At 59.2% G+C, this 23,652-nt stretch overlaps 4 protein-coding genes across 6 annotated transcripts; 1 reads left to right on the forward strand and 3 right to left on the reverse strand.

Moving 5' to 3' along the window:
• Positions 1-286: 286 nt before the first annotated feature.
• On the reverse strand, positions 287-4,744 carry LOC137845465 (ras-related protein Rab-11A-like). Its single transcript, XM_068662654.1, has 5 exons — positions 4,600-4,744; positions 2,112-2,307; positions 1,835-2,028; positions 1,672-1,752; positions 287-1,507 (listed from the first exon to the last, which is right to left on the reverse strand). Exons 1-5 carry the CDS (start codon positions 4,733-4,735, stop codon positions 1,368-1,370), a joined length of 747 nt encoding a protein of 248 aa, XP_068518755.1. The 5' UTR covers positions 4,736-4,744; the 3' UTR covers positions 287-1,367.
• Positions 4,745-5,608: 864 nt separating this feature from the next.
• On the reverse strand, positions 5,609-9,386 carry RAB25 (RAB25, member RAS oncogene family). Its single transcript, XM_068662655.1, has 5 exons — positions 8,888-9,386; positions 7,507-7,702; positions 7,220-7,413; positions 6,976-7,056; positions 5,609-6,210 (listed from the first exon to the last, which is right to left on the reverse strand). Exons 1-5 carry the CDS (start codon positions 8,925-8,927, stop codon positions 6,080-6,082), a joined length of 642 nt encoding a protein of 213 aa, XP_068518756.1. The 5' UTR covers positions 8,928-9,386; the 3' UTR covers positions 5,609-6,079.
• A 149-nt stretch (positions 9,387-9,535) lies between these two features.
• Positions 9,536-10,870, reverse strand: LAMTOR2 (late endosomal/lysosomal adaptor, MAPK and MTOR activator 2). Of its 2 annotated transcripts, XM_068662656.1 has the most exons (4): positions 10,723-10,870; positions 10,276-10,438; positions 10,061-10,150; positions 9,536-9,738 (listed from the first exon to the last, which is right to left on the reverse strand). In XM_068662656.1, the coding sequence occupies exons 1-4, from the start codon at positions 10,788-10,790 to the stop codon at positions 9,682-9,684; spliced, it is 378 nt and encodes a 125-aa protein (XP_068518757.1). In that variant the 5' UTR covers positions 10,791-10,870; the 3' UTR covers positions 9,536-9,681. The 2 variants fall into 2 exon arrangements, with proteins under 2 accessions (XP_068518757.1, XP_068518758.1); XM_068662657.1 differs by lacking the exon at positions 10,061-10,150.
• Positions 10,871-11,167: 297 nt separating this feature from the next.
• On the forward strand, positions 11,168-22,958 carry UBQLN4 (ubiquilin 4). 2 transcript variants are annotated; one of them, XM_068662629.1, is made up of 11 exons: positions 11,169-11,392; positions 13,439-13,590; positions 15,896-16,095; positions 16,393-16,655; positions 17,902-18,060; positions 18,780-19,005; positions 19,174-19,313; positions 19,750-19,833; positions 20,472-20,587; positions 21,179-21,356; positions 21,763-22,958. In XM_068662629.1, exons 1-11 carry the CDS (start codon positions 11,201-11,203, stop codon positions 21,913-21,915), a joined length of 1,863 nt encoding a protein of 620 aa, XP_068518730.1. In that variant the 5' UTR covers positions 11,169-11,200; the 3' UTR covers positions 21,916-22,958. The 2 variants fall into 2 exon arrangements, with proteins under 2 accessions (XP_068518731.1, XP_068518730.1); XM_068662630.1 differs by lacking the exon at positions 19,750-19,833 and having other exon boundaries at positions 11,168-11,392.
• Positions 22,959-23,652: the final 694 nt, after the last annotated feature.

Here is a 23,652-nt window from a genome sequence, read left to right on the forward strand (position 1 = left end):
AAATGGAGCTAAAAGCTGCGACACTTTGGGAACGTGGCGGTGCCCGGGGGCACGCTGCGCCAGGGGGGCTCCAGCCAAGGGTCAGGTGCTGCCATGGTGGCTGCTCAAAAAGGGGTAAAATCAAGCCAAAATGGGGCTGCCCCCACATTTCCTTTGTATCCTGCTCCTCTTTGTGCCCTTCCTCGCCTGGGGTGCCACCGAGCTGCTGTGTGCCAAGGTGGGGGGAAAAATGGGGCCGGAGCTGGCGCGGGTCCTGGGCTCAAGCAACGACCCCAACAGGCAGAAAAATCCTCCAGCAGCAACTTTATTTTAGGATCCTGTCCAAATTCCCGTTTTGTCAATAAACCGTGCCCCGAGGCAAAATCCTGCCAAGTGGGACGGGGTGACCGTGGGCAGATGGGGAAAGAGAGAACCCCCCCCCCATACACCGGGGGATGCGCTCCTGGGGCCAAGGGATGGGATGGGATGGGATGGGATGGGATGGGATGGGATGGGATGGGATGGGATGGGATGGGATGGGATGACCCCTGCATTGCCCCCTGCCCATCACGCCAGTGGCACCGGCTCTGTCCCAGCCCTGGGGGGCCCGGCTCTGTCCCCTGGGCAGTGGGATCGGGGCTGGCAGCCCCCCATGAGCGCAGCACACGCTCCATCTAGCGGCAGCCTCGTCCCCAGGCTGCGCCCTACTGTCACCAAATCCCTCGTCCTCATCCCACAGCCCCAAAAGTGGCAAAATCTTCCCAAATCCCCCCACCCTGGGAGCCCCCTTTCCCCTCCTCGTGCGTCCCAGCACCCGGCTGAAGGACAGGGCAGATTTTTCCTCTGCGGTGGCTGCGCTGCAGGGGCTCAGGGCACAAAAACGGGGTCCAAGGTGGGAATCGCCCCCTGCACCCCCCCAGCAGGGTGCCCCATCCTCACCCAGAGCCGTGCCCGGGGCTGGGTGCACCCAGTCCCTTGCCAGGCAGAAAGAAGGGCGCACCCTGGCCCCTCACCATCCCAAAAAACCTTCCCCAAAGGGCTGCACCCATGGGTGCCACAAAAACCTGGGTACCAGGTACAAGGGGCGGGCTGCCTTAGGGTGTCACCCTAAGGTGACTTCGGGGCCGGAGAAAGCAAGGAGGTGAAGGGTGGCACGTCCCGAGCCCTAGGGAAGAGAGGCACTGATGGGGACACGCGGCTCAGGGAGAGCTTTTCCTCTCCATTCCTGTAGGTCCTACATAAACACGGGGAGAGCAGCACAAGGCGGCACGGAGCGGCCGTGCGGGAGAAGAGACCCCCAGCCCCATCCCGTTCCCGGGGGGGCTGCAACGAGCAGAGGTAGAGGGTGAGAAAGGTGACGGCTCCGTGCGCGGGGCAGGGGGGGGGGCTCAGATATTTTGGCAGCAGGGCGCCTGGCGGCCCTCCTGTTGCGTGGGCAGCACCCGCACGGGCTCGATGGTGGTGCTGGGGCCGAACTCGGACTCGGGCTGCCCGGCGATCTGCCGCTGAGACACGAGGCGGTAGATCTCTGCCGAGAAAAGGGGAGAAGGATGGAAAGATTTTAAAAAAAATGTGGATTTCAGGGGATTTCAGATTTTCCCAAAAGCTCAAGGGGCTGGGAGCACCCAGGGAAGAAGGATCCCACCCCCAGAGCTTAAATAGGTCCCAAAGCCCCTCCTGGCCACCCCTTACCCGTCAGGATGCTGTGGAAAGCCGTCTCCACGTTGGTGGAGTCCAGAGCCGACGTCTCGAGGAAGGAGAGCCCGTTCTTCTCTGCGAGGACAGCCTGAGCTCAGGCAGGAGTCACAGGGGATGGGATGGGGTGGGATGGGGTGGGATGGGGTTTAGGGGATACCTGCGAAGCTCCTGGCCTCGTCGGTGGGCACGGCCCGCAGGTGCCGCAGGTCGCTCTTGTTGCCCACCAGCATGATGACGATGTTGGCATCGGCGTGGTCCTGCAGCTCCTTCAGCCAGCGCTCGGCGTTTTCGTACGTCAGGTACTTGGCGATGTCGTAGACCAGCAGAGCCCCCACGGCCCCCCGGTAATACCTGGGGGACAGCGAGGGGACGGGCTCACGGCGGGTTCCCAGGGAAGAGACGTGGGATTTGGGGGGAACGGGGGGGACACTCACGCCGAGGTGATGGCCCGGTACCGCTCCTGCCCGGCCGTGTCCCAAATCTGAGCTTTCACCGTCTTGTTGTCCACCTGGATGCTCCTCGTGGCGAACTCCACCCCGATGGTGCTCTTGCTCTCCAGGTTGAACTCATTGCGGGTGAAGCGGGACAGGAGGTTGCTCTTCCCCACGCCGGAGTCCCCGATGAGCACAACTGGATTGGGGAGGGGGGGGGGGACAAACACAGCATCAGCCCCCGGCCCCCCAGCACCAGGCAGCACCAATTATCCCCAAATTATCCCCAGCCCTGCACGGACTTGGACGTCCCCATCAGCCCCCATCTCCTTTTCATCCCGAAGGAATCGGGGCATAACCAGGGATTGAAAGAGCTGGTCCCAAAGCGAGCACCAGCCGAGGAGGAGGAGGAGGAGGAGGTGAGGAGGAAGAGGAGGAGGAGGAGGAAAGTCCCTGGGTGTGGGCCAGGTGATGCATTTTCTACCTATTTCCTGCCAAACCTGGCGCAACAACAGGCTGCGGGGAGGCTCCCTCACGGCTCCCCTGTCGAGTTTGTTGGGTTTGTGACTCAACAGCTTTGGATTTCTTTTATTTTTCATGGCTGCTGGCTCGGTCCGTTCCCCGGGGCAATGAGGACTCTGGGGGGGGCTTCACCTTGCCCTCCCCAAACCTTCTCAGCAGCAGGGCCACCGCCGAGCCCCCAACCACACCGAGGGGAAAGGGAACTCGGCGAGGGACCAGCAGGAGCTCGGGGCTGGGCCAGCAGCAGAGGGAGGGAAGCGGCCAGCAATGTGCCAGGTTCGTTAACGAGCCTCAGCGCTTTGATCCAGGCTCGGTGTTTAATTAACGGCAGGTTGCCACTTCCCTTGGCTCCAGCACAAGGTCTCCGATGCCGGCAGTGCTGCTGCAATTTGGCTTCCACTGGTCCCGTGCACGGCCCCGGCAGCGCCGAATCCGGATGGGGAAACTGAGGCACAAGCGTGCCGTGTCCCTGGAAGCCTTAGGAGCAGGATGCTCCCTTATAAAGTCAGAAGAATGCTGCTTTGAACCGAAACCAGCCCCCTTTTGGGGAAAAAAAAGCCCCAGCAAAGCCCTGGGGACCCAGTGAGCGCTGTCCCAGCTCCGCGCCCCGAAACACCGCGTCTCCCTTGGACTTTGCCCCCGGTTTGGGTGGAACCACCGGGTTCTGGACTCAAAGCCAGGTTCTCTTATTTTTAAGAAGAAAAGAACGGGGAAGGAAAAGCAGAGCCCGACCTCCAGCTGCCCTCAGCCCCAGCTCCTTTAGGAACCCGGCACCGCAGGGGGACGCTGCTGGGCCCCCCCCAGAGCCGTGCCTCCGGCGTAGCAGGGGGCGAGATGCCGGGGACGCCCCTCACTGGGTCCTGGGAGAGCTCTGGGGGGGATTTTGGAGCCACCTGCTCGGCAGGAGGGGTCCCTGCCCACGGCAGGGGGTCGGAGCGAGGAGATTTTTTTAGGTCCCTTCCGACCCAAAGCAACTCCGAGATTGATTTCCTGGGCGGGGGCTGGGGGAGGTGCTGGCGGCTGACGCACAGCAAGGACATCCCTGGCTCCTATCGCGATTTTTGGCCATCCTGTCGCGACTTGGCGACATCCTGTCGCGACCGGGACCCCGTGCTGGTGGCTGGGGAGAAGATCCCGGGGTTCCCAGCTCCCTTCCCGGGGGGGGCAGGGGGGCTTTTCCCTGCTCCTCCCACTGCCCACGACTCCCCCCCAGCCTCCTGGGGCTGCCCAGGGGCCGAGCACCCCCCACCCATGGGTGCGGGGGCACCCAGCACCTGCCCAGCACCGGGAGCTGGGCCCAGGCCCCGGTTCAGCTCCTGGGCCCCAGTCCTGGGTTCAGGTCCCACATCCCAGGTCCCGGTCCCGGTCTCTGTCCCCGGTCCCGGTTCCTGGTTCGGGTCCCAGTCTCCATCCCTGGGCCCCAGTCCCGGTCCTTGGTTTCCAGCCCAGTTCCCAGTTCAGGTCCCAGGTCCTGGTTCCCAGTCTCTGTCCCCTGTCCCAGTTCAGACTCAGGTCCCGGTCCCCAGTCCCGGGCCTGGGTTCAGGTCCCCAGTTCAGGTCCCGATCCCGATCCCTGGTTCCTGACCCCGGTCCCAGTCCCGATTCCTGGTTCCCGGTCCTGGGTTCAGGTCCCCGGTTCAGGACCCCGGTCCTGGCCCCGATCCCGATCCCGGGTTCAGGTCCCGGTTCCCGGTCCCCGGTTCCTGGCCCTGGTCCCTGGTTCCCGGTTCCGATCCCAATCCCGATTCCGGGTTCAAATCTCGGTCCCCGGTTCCCGGTCCCCGGTTCCTGATCCCAATCCCGATCCCGGTCCCGGTCCCGATCCCAGTCCCGGTCCCGGTCCCAATCCGGGTTCAGGTCCCGGTTCCCGATCCAATCCCGATCCCAGTCCCGATCCCGATCCGGGTTCAGGTCCCGGTTCCCGTTCCCAATCCCGATCCCGATCCCATTCCCGGTGCCGGTGCCGTACCCTTGAAGAGGCAGTCGTACTCCTCGTCCCGGCCCCGCATCGTGCCCCTGCCCCTGCCCCTGCCCCTGCCCCGAGTTCCGGACCGTGGGGGGGTGGGGGGCGGGAGGCGGGACGGGGCCACCCCCCGAGATCCCATTGGTCCCCCCCCCCGCCCTCCCCCGCTGCCATTGGCGGGCGGGGCTGTCCGTCACCGCCCGGCGGCTCACCTGGGCCAGGTGCATGGGGGCGGCGGGGCCCCGGGACCCCCAACCCCCCGTCCCCAGCCCCCTTCTTCCCACCTTCCCCTTCCCCTTCCCCCTCTTCCCCCCCTTCCCCTATTTCCCTTTTTCCCCTTCCCCCCCTTTTCCCCATTCCCCTTTTTCCCCTATTTCCCATTTCCCCTATTCCCCCTTCCCCCTTTTCATCCCCCCTTCCCCTATTCCCCTTCTCCCATTCCCCTGTTCCCCTTTACCCCCTTCCCCTATTCCCCTTTTCCCATATTCCCCTTCTTCCTCCCCTTCCCTATTCCCCTTTTCCCCCTATTTCCCCTTTCCCCCACTCCTCCTTTCCCTCTAACTCCCCTTTTTCCCCTATGCCCCCTTTCCCTCTCTCCCCCCTTTTTCCCAATTCCCCCTTTTCCCCTATTTTCCCTTTCCCCCTTCCCCCCACCTTCCTCTATTCCCCTTCTCCCACCCCTTCCCCCCTTCCCCTATTCCCCCTATTCCCCTTTTCCCCTATTCCCCCTTCCCCTGGCACAGCACAACCCCACTCCCCACGCGGAGCCTCCAGCCCTGGTCCCACACCCAGGAGAAGACCCTGGGAACCCAGAAACATCCCCCCATTTCCCAGGGGGTTCGGCAGAGGCCCCTTTTTGGGGCTGATCAGCTGCCAGGCATCCCCCTGGGGGCCACTGGGGCAACGGGACAAGGGAAGGGGCGCAGGGACCCCCATGGGGACGCATCCCATGGGTATGGGGTGGGGGGCGCAGGGCCGAGGCCAGGAGGGCTGAGGGATTCCAGCAGAGCGAAGCCGCCTTTCGCAAGTCCTTTAATGGTGGCAGCACCACATTTTGGGATGCGGTGACCCCGAAGCTGTCCCCACTGGGGACGCGGAGCTGTGGGGACAGGCAGGTCCCCAGCGCGCGGCGCAGACCCCACAGCAGGATCACGGCAGCTCCCGTGGGTGGCACGGCCCCGGCGAGAAGCACCAGCAGCACCCTTGGGTGTCTCAGTCCTCTGCACGGCGGGGCTGGAGGGACCGGGATCGGGATCGGGATCCGGGGCAGCTCGGGTGCTGGTGTGAATTGCTCAGGACCCCACAAAAACGAGGCGGATGGCGCGGAGCTGCCGGCACTGAGGCTTTTCACCATTTCTGGCAGAATTTACCCGCTTTCCAGGCTCCCCACCACGCCGCAGCAGGGGGTTGGTGGCCCAAAGGGACCAGCCCCAGCCCCAGCCCCTTGGCACGTCCCGGACCCCCCCGAGCTGCCCGGGGGGGGGGCTCAGATGGCCACGCAGCACGGGCGCTTCTCCCCCTGCGCCGGGGCCGAGCTCTCCGGGTTCTCGCTGCCGAGCGACACCGTGCTGCTTTGGCTGCTCCTCTGCTTCTGCTTCTGCACCTTCTGGAAGATCTCTGCAAAACACAAAAGGGTCCAGGGAGGGGGGAAAAAAGGGGGGCAGATTGGTGTCCTGGAGGGGGGGCAGACACCCCTGAAGGATCCCCTCAAAGGGAGGATGCTTTGAGGGGTAGGGGAGCAGCGCGCTGCGGTTGCGTCCCCGTGGGTGGTGGGGAACACCTGGTGGTTTCCTCTTGCCCAATTTGGGTTAGGGCTTCGAGTGCCGGGGATGTCACGGCACAAATGGGACCACGGCACCCATGGCACCAATGACACCAATGGCACCATGGCACCAATGGCACCACGGCACCCATGGCACCCATGGCACCCATGGCACCCATGGCACGGCACAGCACACCTCGCTCTCCTTCCTGGAGAGCTGCTCCAGGTCCCTCATCGCCCCTCTCCGTCCCCCCAGGCCCCTGCGGGTGGTTCAGCAGGATGCCGGAGACGTTGAGTCAGGAGCCCCCGAGGGGTTTTTGCCCCCCAGGGGACCGCGGATTACAAGGGGAGAAGGAGCCCCCCGGGGCCCTGAGAACAAAGCCGGCGGGTGGCAGGGAGCGAAACGCCCAGCGCAAAAGGGCCGGAAACCAAACCAGCCAGAAAGACGGCACCGAAACCAGCCCCAAAAACTGCTGGGGTGGAGCAGGGCGGAGGAGAGACGCGCTGGGAATCCTCCGCCCAGCCCCGGGTCCCCACGAGGGACAGGACCCCACGAGGGACCCCATGAGGGACCCCGCGCCCCCTCCATCCCCGTCACCCCGCGGTGCCGGAGCGCGCACCCTTCAGGATGGTCTCGAAAGCCTGCTCGACGTTGGTGGAGTCCAGCGCCGAGGTCTCCAAGAAGAGCAGCCCGTTGTTCTCTGCAAGGACAGCGGCCCCCCCATGACGATGGGGACCCCAGTGAGGGCACGGCTCATTTTGGGGCCCCTACCGGGATTTTCGGGACCCCTTTTTGGTGCGAGCTTGGAGGCTTGGAGGCTCCCTGCTCGTTTTTGGGGTGTCAGGAGCAGCGAGCGCCCGTACCTGCAAACATTTTCGCCTCCTCTGTGGGCACCTCCCGAGCCTGCGCCAGGTCGGTTTTGTTCCCCACCAGCATCACCACGATGCTGGGCTCGGCGTGGTCGTACAGCTCCTTCAGCCAGCGGTCCACCACGTCGTACGTCTGGTGCTTGGTGATGTCGAAGACCACCAGGGCCCCCACGGCGCCCCGATAATACCTGGGGAAGAGCCCCCACCGTCACCCCGAGCTGTGATACCCCACAACAGCCTCGTTTATAGGGTTAGGGGGGGCGCGGGGAGCCCGTCCTTACGCGGAGGTGATGGCTCGGTACCGCTCCAGCCCGGCCGTGTCCCAAATCTGCGCCTTGACCGTGGCGTCGCCCACCACGATGGTGCGGGTGGAGAACTCCACGCCGATGGTGGTGCGGCTGTCGTGGTTGAACTCGTTGCGGGTGAAGCGGGACAGGAGGTTGGTTTTGCCCACCCCGGATTCCCCGATCAGGACCACTGGGGAGGGAAGTGAGAAGATCCCCGCTGGGGCCGGGCGAGGAGGGTGGCGAGGCCGCAGCGGGCACCCGAAAGGGTTCGGGAGGGCTCGGAGAACCTTTCCTGGTCTGATTCAGCCCCGTCAGTGGTCTGTTGCCTTGCTGGACTGTCCCAGAGGGTGGCACAGGGGTGACCCTGACATGGCGTGAGCCCAGGAGGGTGAAGACGAAAAGGGAAAAAGAAAAGAAAAGAAAAAAGAAAAAAGAGAAAAAGGAAAAAGAGAAAAAGGAAAAGGAGAAAAAGGAAAAGGAGAAAAAGGAAAAAGAGAAAAAGGAAAAAGAGAAAAAGGAAAAAGAGAAAAAGGAAAAAGAGAAAAAGAGAAAAAGGAAAGAGAAAAAGGAAAAGAAAGGAGAAAAAGAGAAAAAGAGAAAAAGAGAAAAAGAGAAAAAGAGAAAAAGAGAAAAAGAGAAAAAGAGAAAAAGAGAAAAAGAGAAAGAAATATAAAAGGGAGAAAGGAAGAAAAAAGAAGAAAGCAGCCCCTGGACCATCCTGGCCCTATTTACAACGGCCCCAAACATGGGCCGAGAATGGGTTTAACCCCCCGGCACAGCAAACGGAGCCCCAACCCCACCATGGGAGCTCGAAGCCCCTCTCCAAAGCCACTCAGGGGCTCATAGAGCCCCCCCTGCACCCCCTGAGCACCGCTGAGGCCCCAGCACCGCTCAGGGAGGGGGAATCCAGGCAGCAGGAGCAGGACGAGGACGCTGCCGAGCCCACGGGACGTCCCTGGTGGGTACGTGGGGGCTGGTGGCACCCGTCCTACCCGGTGACACCGTGGGGGGGGACACCAGCACCCGCGTCCTCTGCGCGTGCCACCGCCGGGCACCGCGGCAGGATGACTTTGAAGCGCCCGCCGCCCTCGGTTGGCACCTTTACACCTCGCGGGGACGGCCCCAACCGCGTCACCCCCTCCATTTACCCCGTGCCCCGGGGTGGCAGAGGGTCCCCAGGACCTCCACGGGCAGCGAGGCAGCCCCCCGACCCCACCGCCAGCCCCCCAGTCCCAAAACCCCTCTGCAGCACCAACGGCTCGCTCGAGGGGCACAGGGGTAGCCCCCAGCCCCATCCCAATTTGGGAAACACCAAACTGGGGGCGCACCCCCAGCCTCCTCCCACCCCGTCCTCTGGGTGAAGTTTCCTCCTCACCCTTGAAGACGAAGTTGTAATCCTCCTCGGCGTTGCTCATGTCGCCCGCCCCAGCTGGTTTTTTGTTTTTTTTTTTCCTCCTTCCCTCTGCAAAGCCTCGAGCGGGGGAGGCCGCCGAGGGAGGGGGGATGAGGAGGGCAAAGTCTCCTCGGTGCCGGGGAGCCCGAGAGCAGGGGGGGCTCGGGAACGGGGCCGGGGGAGCGGAGGGCGCCGCGGGTGGCGTTGGCGGAGCAGCGGGGCCCGGGCCGGGTTGACTCAAGGGGTGGGACGGGTGGTGGCAGCGCAGGTTGGGCAGGTAAAGTCACCCTTGGGACCGTCACGGGGCAGCCGGAGGAGGAGCTGGGCCCGATCCCGAGGCCGGCGCAGCGCGGGGCAGGCTGGGGCAGCGGGGCCAGGAGCAGGGCCCTGGGTTCAGCTGGGATCTGGCCGGACACCGGCGCTTTTCCTCCCCTCTGCTGCCATCATGTGAAAGCCAAGAGCAGAAGGGAGGGGAAAAGAACCCCCCCAGACCCTCCCCGCAGGAAGGCAGAGGGGTTTTGGGCACCTTTTTGTGCTTGGCGCAGCCCCCAAGACCACAAGCTGAGGGGTAGCTGCCCCTGTTTCACCTTTTTGCCCTCCTTTTATCTGAGCAGCACAGAAGGACACGAGCACCAGACACGTTTTTATTCCTCTTTCCTTGGTCCCCCCCCCACAGCAAGCGGACGTCCAGGCTCCGGGGCTCCCCGCCACGGTGTCGGAGCTCTCGGCCGTGTCCCGGTGTCCCCCGTGAGCCCCTCAGCTCCCTGCTCCCGGGGTCAGGATGCGGCCACCTGTGTCAGCGGCTCCTCCAGGTACTGGACCAGTGCCTGCGCCTGCAGGTGGGGACCGGTGTGAGGGGTGCTGAGCGCGCCGGGACCGCAGCCCCCAGGGGACCCGGTCACCACGGACAAACCCACATCCTGCCCCAGCACCCAGGGGGGATTTGGGATCGGCACGGACGCCGTTTGTGCTCTTATTTTGGCTTAAATTTCCCCCCGGAGCCTAAAGAACTCGTGGTTTCCTGCCTGAGCTGTCAAAACTCTGCCTGGGGGAAAGAAGCAGGAACCCTGGCGTGGCTGCTTCCTCCACCCCTGCCATCCTCTTCCTCCCGGAATCACCCCAACGCCCCCTTTTCGCCCCTCCCCGCCGCGTTACCTTGGCTTTCAGCATCCCAAAGCCGACCGTCTCCTTGGCGTACATGCACAGCAGGAGGTTGGCCACACGCGTGATGGCCACACGGCCCTCCTGCCCGGAGAAAAACGGGACCTGTCGGACCCCCGGCTGGGCAGAGACCCCTGGGGGGGGTGCAGTGGGGTGTCTGTGGGGTGTCTGTGGGGTTGGTTGGGGGGTGGGGGGCAGCCCCCACGTACCATGCAGTCCATCAGGATGAACTTGAGGTTGTCCTCGTTGAAGGCCTGGTGCCCGTTCTTGTCGTAGGCCACCCAGATGTTGCTGGCGATGGCGGCGGTCACCCTGGCGTCGGTGTCGCCGTAGCCCGAGTAGGCCAGCAGGGACCCCTCATTGTTCAACAACCTGAAAAAGAGGCAAAACAAAGAAAATTTTGGCAATTTGGCATAAGGGGGGGGGGTCACCAGCACCCAAGGGTGGGGCTGCCACCCCCCCCCAAACCCCCTAAGACGATGAGGGAGCTGGGGCGACCCCAACAACCCCCAAACAAGTTTTAGGGTCAGGAAGGGGGGGGGATTCCACCCCCTCCCCTCCCCCCCCCCAAGCAGCCCCCTCACGACCCCCCAACCCCACTGCTGGCCCCCGGGGGGGGGCTGAGGGACGCCCCCAGCCCGGTTTCGCCCGCTCACAGCGTGCTCTGGACGCCGCCGGTGTTGGCCTGGCTCAGCACCTGCGTCAGGGCCTTGGGCCGCAGCATGGCGGCGCCCACCCCCCCCCTCTCCTTCCTCCCCCTTCCTCCTCCTCCTCCTCCTCCTCAGCCCGCTACCAGGCGCGGGGCACGCCGGGACTTGTAGTCCTTCCCCCACCCCTCTCCGCGCGGGGCATGCTGGGAGTTGTAGTCCACCCCCCCATAGACACACACAGACCCGGCCCGCTCAGTGCGGGGCATGCTGGGAGTTGTAGTTCCCCCTCACTGAGGCCTACTCGATCCCAAACAAAAAAAAAAACAAAAAATTTCCCCGGCTCCCCAGCCTTTTCCCCCCCCCGCAGCTTTGCAGAGGCTCCGCCGGGCCGGCAGGGGGCGGAGGAGGCAGCTGGGAAGCGGGGAGGGTTCGGGAGGCGAGCGCCGCCTTTCTCTGTCGGCGGCGGCCCGGGCGGGCGGCGAAGATGGCGGAGCCGAGCGGCGGCGGCGGCGGTGGCGGAGGAGGAGGAGGAGGAGGAGGAGGAGGGGGTGGAGGAGGGCCGGGCCCCGGCGGGGTGGAGCTGGGGGGGCCCGGGGGGGCCCTGATCCGAGTGACGGTGAAGACCCCCAAGGATAAGGAGGAGATCGTCATCGCGGACGGGGCCTCCGTGAGAGAGGTGGGGGGCTGGGAATGGGGGGGGTGGGGGGGTGTAAGGGGGTTTTGGGGGGGGTTTGGGGGATGGGGAGGGTTGGGGGGTGTAGGGGGGGTTGAGGGGATTTGGGGGTGTGGGGGGATTTGGAAGGGTTGGGGGGGTTTGGGGGTGTGGGGGGGATATGGGGGATTTGGGGGGTGTAGGGAGGTGTAAGGGGATTTGGGGGGTGTAGGGGGATTTAGGGAGTTTGGGGATTTAGGGGGTGTGGGGATGTAGGGGGATTTGGGGGTGTGGAGGGGTTTGGGGGATTCAGGGGGATTTGGGGGTATGGGGGGGATATAGGGGATTTAGGGGGTATGGGGGGGTTTGGGGGATTTGGGGGGTGTAGGGGGATTTAGGGGGTGTGGAGGGGTTTGGGGGATTTAGGGGGATTTCGGGGTATGGGGGGGGTTGGGGGATTTGGGAGGTGTAGGGGGATTTAGGGGGTGTGGAGGGGTTTGGGGGATTTAGGGGGATTTGGGGGTGTGGAGGGGTTTGGGGGATTTAGGGGAATTTGGGGGTGTGGGGGGGATATGGGGGATTTCGGGGGTATGGGGGGGTTGGGGGGTTTAGGGGGATTTGGGGGGTCGGGGGGTGTTGGCTTGAGGTGAGGATTCAGAGGGGAAAGCTTGAGGGGGGGAGAAATGCTTTTTTTGGGGGAGGGGGGTGCTGTAAGGCCCCCTTGGGTTATATGGGGGGAGTAGGGGGAGGTGGGGGGGGCTGGGAGGGGGTCGGAGGTGGGGGAGAATGGTTTTGGGGGGAGAATGTTTTTTTGGGGGGAGAACGTTTGTGGGGAGAGAGGATGGTTTGGGGAGGGGGAGAATGGTCTTAGGGGGGCAGAATGGTGTCGGGGGGGGATGTGGCATCGTTGGGGGTGTGGGGAGGGGGCTGCGAGGGCTTGGGGCACCCCCCCCAGGTAAGGGGGAACGGGGGGCACGGTGCTGGGGCTGGGCTGGGAAGGGCAGCGGGGAGCAGTGCTTTGGGGTGGGGGAGCACAGCCTGTGGGGTGCTGGGTTTGGGGCCGGATCCTTTCCCTAGGGGGGGGGGCAGAACGGGGGCTGTGAACGTTTTTGGGGCAGAGCTCGGGGCCCGCCTGGCACCCATGGGTGCGAGGGCTGCTCCTGCCAGGGAGCCCAGCGGGAGGGGATGGCAAAAACGGCTCCGATGCTGTCAAAGCGGCGTCACCACCACGGCTCTCGGCCCCACAGCGTGGTTTGGGGCATTTAGGGTCCTTCTGCTCCTTCCTAAGCAGCTCCCCAAAACCCAACGGCGCTCGGGGGCAGGGGCAGGGGGCGCGGAGAGCCTCAGGTTTAGGGCTTTGCCCTCCTGGGTGCTGGGTTTGTGGGGTTTTGGTGCAAAGGCTGCGAGCTGAGCTCCTGAGCTTCTCCTCTCAGCCTTTCCCTGTGAATTTCCTCTGGTCCGGGGCTTCCAAATGCAAAGGTTTTGTGTTGTTTTTCCTTTTTTTTTTTTCCCCTCTCCAATCAACATGGGAATGCCCCAGCTGAGCTTATTGGCAGGTGTTAATCCCTCCCCATCGCACAGAGGAGATGCCAGCGGTGAAAGGACGGTGCCCTTTTCCCCTGTGCAGTCAGAGCAGGGCTTTCCTTCCAAAAAAATAAACCAAAATAAAATAAAATAAATCTCAGTCGCTGAGGATAAGCGGTGTGTTGGATTAGCCCTAAGAGGCACTCTTGATTTTAGCTTTGGAAGCCTCCAGCTCGCCTCGAGGTAATTGTTCAACGCCTTCTGAGCTTTGCTCCTCATCCTGCAAGCGGTGCAGGGCTCGTTTTTGCCTTTTTTGTTGTTTTTTTTTGTTTTCCTGAACGCCTCAGCCCTCCTCAGCAGCTGGCGACTGAACTGCTGCCTGCACGGGCTCCTTTTTTTGGTGAGGTGCTGCAGGGCTCTCGGTTCCTTACCCCATTTGCGTGGCCCACCGATGATACCTGGAGCGTTATCTTCCCATTCCCAACCCCAGCCGTTTGCCTGACGCGTGCTCTGTTTGTTTTTTTTTATTTTATTATTTTTTTTCAGTTCAAAGAAGAGATTTCCAGGCGGTTTAAAGCCAAACAGGATCAGCTGGTTCTGATCTTTGCCGGGAAGATCCTGAAGGACGGAGACACTTTGAATCAACACGGGATCAAGGATGGGCTGACGGTGCACTTGGTCATTAAGACTCCACAGAAGTAAGAAACTGCTCCACATGGGGGGAGGGAGCTGAGAGTAAATCAGCACTGGAATTACGCTGTGGTGGAGCAGCTCTGCTGCACCAGGGACCGAAGCAGAGCACTTTTCCCTGGGTTATGGGGCTGTTTGAGCTCGTGGTGGGTTCCTGAGGGGGCCAAGCTGCCCCCCAGCACCATTCTCAGGCGAGGCTTTGCGTAGTTTGAGCCTCTCTTAACTTGGTCGTCGTGCGAGATCCCATCTGAGCTCGACGCTGTCCCAGTTCTAACCCAGAGGACTCGCTGCTAACAGAAATCACCTTCCTGGTGAGTTTGGGTTAGAGCTGAAAGCGATGCCCTGCTTTGTGCTTTTCCCTTCCTGCTCCATGCTCAGCCTTTTTCGGGTGCCCTGGAGGACCCGCAGCGTGCACCGAGGGCTCCCCGTGGGGCAAAAGGGCTTCCAAGTGGCACCTGCAGGCAGCTCTGCGTGGCCACGTGCGGACAGCTGGGAATTTGGGGAGTCTTGGGCCTTTTTTCTGCTTGCAGTGAGGTCAGCAGCTCGAGAGCACGCTGCGGGCACACCCCTTGGTGGCTTCCAGCCCGAGCCCGGCTCCCTCGCATCCGCGGGGTGAGCGTGAGGTCCTGCAGGGCTGGGCCTCTCCCAGCTCTGCCCAGTGAAGCAGAAGGCACACGAGAGGCTCCTGGGAGCTGTTTTTGTGCCTCAGCCGCGTCTTGTTGATCTCGAAATGCCCTCTGCGACAGTTCCTCGGGCTCCCTGCTGCAGGCTGATCGGCCGCCCGGGGAGCAAACGGGGCCGCGGCTCTTTGTGCAGTTCTGCTGTCCCCCGGGAGAGCTGCCGGAGTGGAGATTAGTGCTTTTTTTTTTTTATTATTTACAAAGAATGAGAGTGTGTATTGTCAGCTTCTGCAGGAGGTCTCGCTCTGAATCCTGCATTTCCAGGTAGCTGAGGCTGTTTACGGCTGTCCCCGCAGCAAGCTGTGCTAGTTGGGAACCTTTTCAAAGGGTAAATGAGAGAGCTGTCCTGGGCTGCTCGTTTTATTCTCTAAGAGTCCCAGATAAGCGCTTACTGAAGTCATTACAGCCTCTTCCTGTGCTGAGAGAAACCAAGTGACCTTTCTCCAGCTTCCTTCTTCCTTTTTTGTTAAGCTTCCTATTTGCTTTGTTCCCCACACGCTCTGCCTCCCCATCAGCGGCCGGTGGTTTTCAGCACCGGTCGGATGGGGCTGGAAAACAGGGTGAGACCTTCAGGGCAGGTTCTGAAGGTCCCAGAGGACACGTGGAGAAGGAAAGGGGCTTAGAGAAGGGATTTGGGGCAGGAGAGAGAAGAGAAAAGGGTGGGAAAAACAAAAAACCAAGAGATTGCCGTTCGTTATGCGTTAGTGACATAAATGGCATTTCTTTTTTTTTTTTTTTTTTTGAGGTGAGTAAAGTGAATTTTGCCATCTAATTTCATTTGAAAGCTCTTCAGCGCCAGTCCAGGGCTCTCGCGGTCACGGCTGCAGATGCCTCCGAGAATCTTTGCAATGTTCTTTTTTTTAAAGGCCCATAAAAATCCCAAGGAAAGACCCGTGAGTACGAGGTACTGGTTTGGGTCAGTTTAGTCAGGAAAGCTGGCGCCCCGTATCTGCTGCTGCGCTGTGGCTTGTGGTCCTGTGGGTGTTAAAAGAAGCCACGGAAAGCTTGTGTTGGAAGGAGAAACCTCACGTGGAAGGTAAAACCAAGAGCAGAGGTGTGAATTCATAACCCTGCTGGCCAGAAGTGTCTGGGGCGGATGCTCGCTGCTCCGTGCCTCATTTCTCCATCTGTAGGGTAAGGAAGACACTTACTGTGTCCCCAGGAGCACCAACAGAAATGCTCAGAGCAGGAGAGGAGTTGCAGCAAAGCCAACTCTTGTTTACCCCATGCACTAGCCCTGCTGTAACCTCCTGTGGTTTCTGCGGGAGCAGCAGGAGGATTTTCCTGTTTGGAGCAAACTCATTGCTCAAGGATATGGCTGAGGGAAATAGTTCAGCGCGATTCAGGCGTGAGCTAGATGCAGCTCGGAGGAAGACCAGTCGAGCCACTTGGTGTGGGCCAGGATGAAATGTCAGAGGCTGTTATGCATCAGGAGGGTGGGAGGCAGATTCCAACAGATGGAAGGCATCTGGGAGCCACAGCTGTGCAGCCGGGAATGAAAGCAGAAGGGGCTGGCTGCTGCTGGGCCAGCGGGCTTGAAGGGAGGCTGCCTTGCTCCCGTGTCCCACGCGAAGGATTCTGCTCCCATCTCCCTGTTTTCAAGAGTTCAACTCCTCGTTTTGTTTCTTTGCAGGGTCCAGGATCCAACAGCTGCTGCTTCTGCCCCCAACGCTGCTTCTGCCCCCACCTCCACCTCCCCTTCTCCTGCTGCCCCGTCTCAGCCTTCCACATCCAGCAGCGCCGCTTCGGACGCCGGCAGCAGGCGGAGCAGTGGGTCAGGGACTGGGGGAGGTCCTGGAGATGGAGGTCCCAACAGTGCCACGTCCATCCTTTGTAAGTGCTGGCCGGGAGAAAGCCGAACGGGAAGGAGCCGGGAGCCCCTGTAATTGTCTCTGCTGCTTGCATGAGTCGTTTCCCTCAGCGCAGCTCGGTTTGCCTGCTCAGGAGAACAGCAAAAACCCTTTTGTGAAGCATGTGCAGGGGGTGTCCTCCCTCAGAGCTGGCTGCCGTAGGAATAGGATACCCCCAGATGAGTGTGGGTGCAGTTCAGCTGCTGCACTTGTCCTCTTCTTGCAGCTGCCGGCAGTTTCTGACTCCCTCCTCTCTCCCCGTGTGTTGTTCCCTCTCCAGCTGGCTTCGGCGGCATCACCGGGCTGGGCAACCTTGGGATGGGCTCGGCCAACTTCATGGAGCTCCAGCAGCAGATGCAGAGGCAGCTGATGTCCAACCCCGAGATGCTCTCGCAGATCATGGAGAACCCCTTGGTGCAGAACATGATGTCGAACCCGGACCTCATGAGGCAGATGATCATGGCCAACCCCCAAATGCAGCAGCTCATGGAGCGAAACCCGGAGATCAGCCACATGCTGAACAACCCAGAGCTCATGAGGCAGGTGGGTCAGCACACCGGGGGCTGCTCCGAGCAGGGCCAGCTTTGTTTGTGGACCAGCTTCGGTGTCTGCTCACGAAAGGGGGGCGTGTGAATGCCAGCCTGATGAATTTAGAGATTTCCTCCTTTTCCTTCCCTCTGTAAGCTCCTCACAAACAGATGGTGGTCCCGAGTTAAGTGAATAGCGATTACACAACCCACATGCCTGCAACTCTTATCTCCCTTGCAGGGCTGTTGTATCTATTCTGTGGTGGGCAAAAAAAAAAAAAAAAAAAGGATGCTTGGATCGTTCTGGTGCGCCACACACAAGGCTGCTGTGTTCCGTGTGATGGGAGCAAAAGCAGTCAGGGAGAAATGAAGCTGCTGTGAATAGGTTTTGTTCTTCTCTTTTTCTGCTGCTGGATTAAGTACAGACCACAGAGCTGTAGGGTTGATGTTTTACTAGTAAAATACTACGCTAGGCATAGGCTGGGATCCTAGAGGTCTCTTTTTTTCTGTACTGTGCCAAAATGGAGAGGGCCTGTGCCCCGGAGAGCGAGCTGTCTGTCTGAAGGTTTGTCGGAAGGGAAGCTGGAGGGGAAAAGTGAGAGTGTGAGTGTTAAATAGTTGGCAGGGCGCTGCTGTTTCTCCAGGAAGAATTTTCAGGAGGTGTTTCCCAGTATGAGCATAATTTTCCTGTGCTTCCAGTTGTCTTTCCTTTCAACTGTGTTGGGCCTACATGAAATATTCCAGCGTTGCAGGACTAAATGGTGAAGGATCCATATTTAAGCATCTCCTCAAAGGACGTCCGGGTGTTCCTTGAGCAGGGCAGACCCACGAGAAGTCTGGAGATGGTGAATTACTCGGTTTTCCTGCAACAGGAAGGATCCAGCCTCTTCCACCTTCTCAGTTTTTGAACGTGGTCCACCTGCTTTGAGTGGGAACATCTGGGTGTTAAATGTTTGGATGTCCTGATAGTGCTTAGAAACGAAACAAGGCGGAATCGAGGTTATGAAGGAAGAGAGCTGAGCAAGGGTGGGAGGAGCCAGGATCCCTGGGCTCCCTTTGCTTGGATAAATGATCTCTCTGCTCTCCGGCTGTGAAACGGGTTTAATTATACTCTTTCTTCTGGGAGCTGAGCTTTTACTCTTGCAGTGCTTGGTTGGTAAATCAGTAGAATACCGCCAGGCTGCTCCCCAGGCTCTCAGTCTGCTCCAGTCTTTGGTGGTGCACGTGGACCTGAACTTCCCACCTTTCTCTCCTTCTCGCAGACAATGGAGCTGGCTCGTAACCCTGCCATGATGCAGGAGATGATGCGGAACCAGGACCGTGCTTTGAGCAACCTCGAGAGCATTCCAGGAGGCTACAACGCCCTGCGCCGCATGTACACGGACATCCAGGAGCCCATGTTCAGCGCAGCCAGGGAGCAGGTACGGGCTGCACGCGGGGCACAGCGTGCCAAGCAGGGGGATCTGGCCTCTCCCTAACCCTCGTGGTGACGGGCAGCCTCCTCAAACCACAGCTGTCCACCCCCTCCCCTTCCAATTACGAGCGCAGCCGTTAGCAGAACGTCGCGCGGTGCCAGTCAGCTGCCTTTTACTGCGTGGTTTGGGTGTAGCTGAGCAGAGACCTGCCCTTGCTCCTCTGGTCTCCTCGCAGGCTGGGTGCCAGCCGGTGCTGATCCGAAAGCCCCACAGCTTCGTTAGCACGGCCCTCGGCTCCCAGCAGGGCTTAGTGTATTAGCTCAAGCCTGACGCCTTCGGATTGGAGCTGGCTGGGATCCAGCTGGCTCGGAGCACGGGAGGAGCGAGCGCAGGTCTGGCTGCGGAAGGCTGCTCAGACATACTCCAGTCTAGCATTACCTACTGGTATGTCCGGGTGCTGATTTTACATGGATGTTTGGAAGGCCTGCGCTGGGGAGCCAAACCTAGGGCTGCGGCCATTTCTCGAGCCTGGAGTTTTTCGGAATGTGGCGTGTTGTGGATTACAAAGTTCTTGGGAGGCGAATGATGGCGCGTGTTTAGCAAATCCTGGACCCAGATGGATACGCCGGGCTGTTCCCTAGCCACGCAGTGGTGGGGTTAGTCCAACGTTCCCTGTTAGGGCTGACTGATTAAGGCTCTTTCTTCGTTCTCCCCTTCTTCCCTAGTTTGGCAACAATCCTTTCTCTTCCTTGACGGGGAACTCTGATAGCTCAAGCTCTCAGCCTTTGCGGACGGAGAACAGAGAGCCATTACCGAACCCCTGGAGCCCCACGCCCCCTGCTTCCCAGAGCCAAGCGCCCAACAGCGAAGGCAGCACTGGCCCAGCAACCACCCAAAGCACACCGACCGTATCCAACCCCTTCGGGCTGAATGCTGCTAGCATTGGGGCTGGTACGTAAGCGAGAGAGGGACCAGAAAGAGGGTGGCAAGCAGCTGTGGCTGTTCACAGCCATATTCCCTGTTGCCTAGTGGCTAGGCGGTGTTGTGCTTCAGGCACTGCAGCAGTGCTCAGGCTTGTAACGGGTTTTCCTTTGTCTTCTCTTCCTTTTACCCTTATAGGCATGTTTAACAGCCCAGAGATGCAAGGCCTCCTGCAGCAGATTTCCGAAAACCCTCAGCTGATGCAGAACATGATCTCTGCCCCTTACATGCGGAGCATGATGCAAACTCTTGCCCAGAACCCGGACTTTGCAGCACAGGTAAAAGCATTGCGTTTGTAGCTGCTATAATCAGGGCATGACACATAGCAGACCAGTCTGCTTCTGTAGTTGGAGAGGTTTTTTCTTGCTGAGAACTGAGTGAATGTGTACAACTTTTGTTTTATTTCTCAGTAGCTTGAAGGTAGTCACAGTAAGCAGTGAACTCTGTGTCTTTGGTGAGACCCTAATGAAAGAAAGTGGCTTTCAGAGGCATGTGGCGTTGGCCCTTCTCTTTGCCCTTGGGTTCTGCGTTCAACACTGCTGCCAGCAATTGAGCTGCCTTATTTCAGTTCCCACTAGCAGGGGAACGTGCTGAAAGCCCAGGGAGGAAGTCAGGGACACGACTGACTTGTTCTTCGTGGCTTAGTTAACGTAGGGTCTAACAGCCGGCGGCAGCAAGCCTCTGACCCTACCTACGTGTGCTGTCTCTTGCTAGATCATGGTAAATGTCCCCCTCTTTGCTGGGAATCCACAGCTTCAAGAACAGCTCCGCCTTCAGCTCCCTGTCTTCCTGCAGCAGGTAAAGGCCCCTGTCTGGCCCTGTGCTGCTCTCAGCCCCCGGGCTCCAGAGCTTTTACATCCTCTGTAGGCAAGGGAGCATCTCGGCTGTGTCGTCAAGTGGAGTAGGAAGCATGTGGGCGTGGGTGGTTTGGGCTGTGAAAGAAAAGGGGTTTGCGCAAAGGAGAGGGGAAAGTGAGAGCGTGTTTGGCCGCCTAAATTAGGTAATTTAAGCTGCCTAAAGCTGGCCTTGAAATTGGACTAGTTTCCATGCATGCAACCCCTTTGTGGACAGTCTCTCGCAGTAATGAGCTTACAAAACTGAAAACAGCTAACTGTGCTAGAGCAGCTGGGTCACTCAGGTAAATCAAATAGAATCGCTTTAATTCCGAAGGCATACGTCCCCCTTTCTAAGCCGATTCACCGAGCCTCTTTAGGAAATTTGATCTGAACCCTCCCAGCCTCTCTGTGTAGATGAGCCCTGCAGTCTAGAGACTCGAAGGAGAAACCAGACTCGCAGGTCGGCCCTGGCTGCAGGGCTCGAGGCGCAGCTCTGTGCAGAGGCTGGTTCAGATTTAAAGCTGGTGGCTCGCTGGCTGCAGAAGCTCTCGCTGTTTGGTACCGCTGAGCGCTGTTTTTTTTTCCCCCCTTTGTTCCCAGATGCAGAACCCAGACTCCCTCTCCATTCTCACCAACCCCCGCGCCATGCAGGCGCTCCTCCAGATCCAGCAGGGACTCCAGACGCTGCAAACGGAGGCCCCAGGACTAGTGCCAAGGTAATGAGTGCTGGGTTTCTGCAGGCAGAGCTGACGTGCTCAATACCAGCAGGCAGACGAGCGGTCGATTCATCAAGGAGAGGCATAGGGGGACCTGTGTGTGTGTGTGCCTGCAGGCCTTAGCGAGCTCCAGCTAATTAGCACGTTCTGCTTGTTTGCACTCAGTGCGGGGGAAGTCCTTGACCCTTTCTTTTCTCCAGAAAGATTTGGGAGCTGCTGGGTCCCTCCCCTGTCTTTTGGTAGCGGTTGGACTCGAGAATTTTGTCTCTGAGGAGGAACAAGATGCGCAGCCAGGAGGTTGGGTGGGGAAGCGAGGTCAGACTGATCTGCCAGCAGCCCTCAGGCCTTCTGCTCTCTGACAGCGTGGGTCTCCTTCAGCTTTTGCAGTTCCTTTCAGGCTGCACCTCTGTTGGGATTGCCCTGTGGTGTGCATGACCGGGGTACAAACGAGGCCGATTAGGTTAACGAAGCTGTCCCGAAGCACGGGTTGTGGCGGGTGGCTTCCCCCCTGCTGCCCAACTCCCACGAGACGGGCAGGGGACGCCCAGAAGCGCCAGCTTGCCTCTGAGCACACCCTGCCTTTTTCTGCAGCCTCGGCTCCTTTGGCATGCCTCGAATGCCCCCGTCCTCCACAGGAGGAAGCACAATCCCGGAGAACCCCGTTCCCTCTGCTTCGACGCCGGCCAGTGCCTCTCCAGCTGGGGGTGGTAACCCCCAACAGCAGCTCATGCAGCAGATGATCCAGCTGCTGGCCGGAGGAAGCTCTCAAGTATGTAACTCTCAGCTCCACGCTGCTGGGCTTTTGGGGGACACCTGCAGGGTTGAGCTAGAGCTTGTCCCGATCCCACCCCGCTCCGGGGACACGGGTCCGCAGCCGATTTCTCTTGGGTGCGGTGCTTGCTGCTAAATTTGCAGGATTTGGTGTCCCAGAGTGGTAACTTTGGGGTAAATGCTTTGAAACTAAGAGCACCGTACAGGTACAGGACTGGGACCAACTGGGTGCTGACTGGGGGCTCTGCCAGAGCCCGGGGGAGGTTGGGGGAGGCTGGTAACGTCGCCAAATGAGCCTGGAGAGTTTCAGTGCTTGGCACAGGCTCCCCGTGCAGCCGTTTGTGTCCACGTTGGATGTCATCTCCTCTCCCTGCCTCTAAGGTCTTTGTCCTCTTCCTCTGTAGGCGCAGAGTCCTGAAGTGCGATTCCAACAGCAGCTGGAGCAGCTGAATGCCATGGGCTTCATTAATCGTGAGGCCAACCTCCAGGCGCTCATTGCCACTGGTGGAGACATCAATGCAGCTATTGAGAGACTGCTGGGCTCCCAGCCTTCCTAAACTCTTGTCATGCTGCCCCACAGATGTCAGCACACGCATCCATACACATGCGCAGGGGGATCTTTCAGGAAAGCCCACCATCATTTTCATATCTGACAGCTGTCCATGTATTTAAAACAAAAAGATACAGCTTAACCCCTGACCTTCCTACTAAGTTAAGATTTCATGTTGAAATGCTCTTTAACTGGCTTGTATGTGGATTCCAGTTCTCATCGTGGCCACAAAGACTTCAGATGTGTATTTTTTCCTAAATATGCCCTCTGTCTCAGACACTCTTCTCTCTTTCTCTAGATGGTAGAGGCGATACTTCTAGTTATTTACCTGAATGATTGTGTTTTGAGTAGCTTGATTTTAACTGTACATGATTCCCTCCCTTAGCCTTCCTTTCAGGCAAATATTTAAAACTTGAGCCAAGTTTGGTTTCTGGTTCTTTCTCCCAGCATCTTATTGGGGATGGATCAAAAGAAAAAAAATTGAAGTGACTTGGAAATTCCTGATGTCATTTGTCTTAATGCTTCATGGGATGAACCGAGCTTGTGTCCCTCGCACGCAGGTGTCACAAATCTCCTGGTAAAGGGTTGATGTGCATGAAAACGACGTCTGCACTATGGTTCCTGAGGCTGTTGGGATAGTGTAGAGTAGCCTGGATGCCTTCAGGGATCAGGCTTGGAGTTGAAGCGGCGTGCAGAAGGTGTTTGAAAGGTGGGTTTCTGCCCAAACAGTTCTTGTGCAATGATGCCGGGGGTTTGTTGGCTCAGCAGGTTCATTTCTGAAAGCGTACAAACAAGAAGAGGTTGAAAAATGAGTTAAAGACCTCTTCTTTCCACTGGAAAATGTTGACATTCATGTTCTTCCCAGTTTAGACCACCCTCCCCCCCCCATTTTGGTGTGTTTGAATGTTACTGACTCTCCAAGAAAACTCTCCCCCAGGACCAGCAGGGTGATATTTTCCCAAGAGCCTCCATGGCTGTGTAATTTGCATACCATTTTTATCAAAGAAAAAAAAAAAAACAAAACAAAATAAATGCGCACAACCATCCGTCTCCCTGCGCTCCATGTATCTTCCTTGATTGCCACACCGCAGCTGATTGAGTTCCCCTAATTATTGGTGATTAATCCGTCTCATCCCCCTCGCAGCTAGGGCGGGGTGCCGGGCTTCCTTTGCTCCTGTGCCAGGAAACCTTTTGGCCGCTTCGGTGCTTAAGAAGTGCTGCTGAAAGCTTGCCCCAAACCTGGCCCTAAATGTGCCCGTGCAGATGCTGCCTTTTTATCAGGGCCTTTTGCATTTAGGGCAATCCGGATGTCCCAATGCAAAGCGTATCAGAACAGCGGGTTCTTCGCTGACCCCACAAATGTTGGCAGTGCTGATGCCCTGGGGAATCTGGGCAGCTCTGTGCCTGGTGGATTTTACCCCTGCTTTTCAACACCAAGCAGGGCACTCGCTTTTAGCTCAGCACTTGTGTTCTGCATTTCTTTAATTTTATTTTTATTTTTATTTTTTTTTTTGGTAGGGGAAGATTGGGCAGTGAGAGGGAAGGGGATTGCAGGAGGCGTGGGATTGCTCCTCCTTTTGTGTGATGTGCATCACAACAAGGCTGGGATTTTAGGGATTCCAGTCACCTAGGTTGAATCTCTTGAAGGCTCTGCCTGTATACGTGGATTTTTTTTTCCTGCAACCTCTCCTCAAATGTAAAAAACCAAAACCCCACAAACATTTGCAACAAGCGCGTACGGACG

This window comes from Anas acuta, chromosome 28 (genome assembly GCF_963932015.1).
Source record: "Anas acuta chromosome 28, bAnaAcu1.1, whole genome shotgun sequence".
NCBI lineage: Eukaryota > Metazoa > Chordata > Aves > Anseriformes > Anatidae > Anas > Anas acuta.